Raw genomic sequence first — 2,500 nt, 5'->3', positions numbered from 1 at the left:
CAGGCAATCCCCCGTGTGATGAGGTCCAGTGGCAGGAGGAAGGGTGTCTATCGGAGAGGTGCCTGAGCTTCTTCTGGTCCTCTGGCGACTGGGATTCCGGACTGACGCGTCCCGTGCTCTGTGAGCGCTCGGACGGGCAGGTGGTGACAGGTGAGTGTGTGTGTGTGTGTGTGTGTGGGTGGGTGGTGGGTTTGTGTGTGTGTGTGTGTGTGTGTGTGTGTGTGTGTGTTTGTTGTGCTGGGTGGAGTGGTGGTTTTGTGTGTGTGTGTGTGTGTGTCTGTCGGAGAGGTGCCTGAGCTTCTTCTGGTCCTCTGGCGACTGGGATTCCGAACTGACGCGCCCCGTACTCTGTGAGCGCTCGGACGGGCAAGGTGGTGACAGGTGAGTGTGTGTGTGTGTGTGTGTGTGTGTTGTATTGGGTGGGGGTGGTATATGTTTGTGTTTGTTGTGTTGGATGGGGTGGTGTGTGTGTGTGTGTGTGTGTGTGTGTGTGTGTGTTGTGTCCGGTGGGGGCGTGTGGGTGTGTGTGTGTGTGTGGGGTGGGGAGTGGTGGTGGTGGGGGGGGAGCGTGGCTGTGTGTGTGTGGGGGGTTGTGTTGTGTGTGTGTGTGTGTGTGTGTGTGTGTGGGTGGGGGGTTGTGTGTGTGTGTGTGTGTGTGTGTGTGTGTGTGTGTGTGTGTGAGAGAGAGAGAGAGAGAGAGAGAGAGAGAGAGAGAGAGAGAGAGAGAGAGAGAGTGTGTGTGTGTGTGTGTGTGTGTGTGCGCGCGCGTGTGTGTGTGTGGTGTGGTGTGGTGTGTTGTGTGTGTTGCGTTCTGTGTGTTTGTGCTGCGTTATAGTATGGTGTGGTGTGTAGTGTGGTGTGTGTATGTGTGTGTGTGTGTGTGTGTGTGTGTGTGTGTGTGTGGGTGGTGGTGGTGGGGGGACGGGATGCGAGTTGGTGGATGTTTTCTTGTTGTGCGTGTACGCGTGTGTGTGCGGGAGGAAAGTTGTGATACACACACGCACACACACACACACACACACACACACACAGAGAGAGAGAGAGAGAGAGAGAGAGAGAGAGAGAGAGAGAGAGAGAGAGAGAGAGAGAGAGAGAGAGAGGACACTTGGCACATTACTCTTGAAAAAAAAACCCTCAAAAAGCAACGTGTTTTGTTTTCGTTGCCGAAAAATGTCTTTTTTTTTACACAGGGGTACCAACAACAATATATGCTTATGATAAACGCCAAAAGAAACAACATCACCAATTCTGTTTAAAATTCATCTTTAATTAACCATCATGATTTCAGTAATGACTGGAAACATTTAAGTCAACAGACAAGCAGAGGTTGATGATGATAACTCAAAGATATTCATCTAAAGAGAAAGAAACAGCGAAAATGAAGCCAACACGATGCAGACTGACTCGACAAGCGACGCTTATAATCATGTAGTGATTCGTGTTTTGTGATTTCCTCCCCAAATTACAACAATTTTGTTCTTACGATGTGTAACTGGATTTTCTAAAAATCCCACAGAAGTTATGACAAATGTATCCTTGTCTCAGCGTTTCCGCTTCCGCACTGAATTCAGCTATCGATCTATCGATAATTGTGTCATCAGACAAATAAGACATTACAACATCATGTCTTTGAGCCACGTGTGATTGTGTGCTGTTTTGCTCGCATAGTATTACAAATTTTGTACTGAAACAGAAAACGTTGCGCTTCGTCAATAAGGGATCCATCTTCTATAATGATGATAATAATAATGATAATAATGTTGATAATAATAATAATATTTATAGTGCCCTTTCTCACTAAGAGCTCAGAGCGCTTTACATGAAAGAAACATATTACAAGTAACACAAAACATTCATGACCACTCTTTCTCAAAAAAACCCTCCCCCCACTCACACTCTCCCTTTCCCACTCTACATACATCCAAAGTGAGCTGACATGGGTGGTGTTGGAGAAAAGGAAGTTGAGAGTACTTACAGATAATAGGTTTTAAAAAAATGAGTCTTTAGTGATGAGCGAAAAGCAGAAATAGAATCAGATACCATCTCTTACTATTTGCATCAGAAACGAAGAGCCCTTAACTGGCATCACTTTTTAGGTGCCATTTGTCTGACCAGGGAACGAACGAACGATCGAACGATCTGTTTTATTCAAATAATGGCCAAAGCCCCTCACTGAAGGGGTGTGACCTAAATACAAATAATGTAATTATAACTGTGACCTCAGTTATATCATAAACATAATACGTCAGCAAAAGAAAAGATTATGATGTCATAATGTTCAGTCTTTTCAAGGATTTGTAAATATAAATAGCGAGTCCATAGAGAGTAGACTCATTTCTGGACGACAACACATTTTAATCTAAAACTGCAAGGATTATTATAATACTTAGATTCAATCAATTTCGATGTAAGGTCTAAGGTCTGATCAGGGAGAGATAAAGAGAGAACTGCGGGGCGGGGGCCGTTGGGGGTGGGGGTGGGGGGTGTGTGTGGAGAGGCA

At 45.5% G+C, this 2,500-nt stretch overlaps 1 protein-coding gene across 1 annotated transcript in view; it reads left to right on the top strand.

The window, feature by feature from the left end:
* LOC143290312 (thrombospondin type-1 domain-containing protein 7B-like) overlaps window positions 1-2,500 on the top strand; it is a 216,805-nt gene that overhangs the window by 204,655 nt on the left and 9,650 nt on the right. The window contains exon 23 of the mRNA XM_076599666.1: window positions 1-150. This exon is cut by the window's left edge and continues 54 nt beyond it. Within this exon, the coding sequence (XP_076455781.1) occupies window positions 1-150 (150 nt within the window). The remainder of the gene's footprint in view (window positions 151-2,500) is intronic.

Source organism: Babylonia areolata, chromosome 15 (genome assembly GCF_041734735.1).
Source record: "Babylonia areolata isolate BAREFJ2019XMU chromosome 15, ASM4173473v1, whole genome shotgun sequence".
Taxonomy (NCBI): Eukaryota; Metazoa; Mollusca; class Gastropoda; order Neogastropoda; family Buccinidae; genus Babylonia; species Babylonia areolata.
This window is presented reverse-complemented; position numbering and strand designations above follow the sequence as displayed.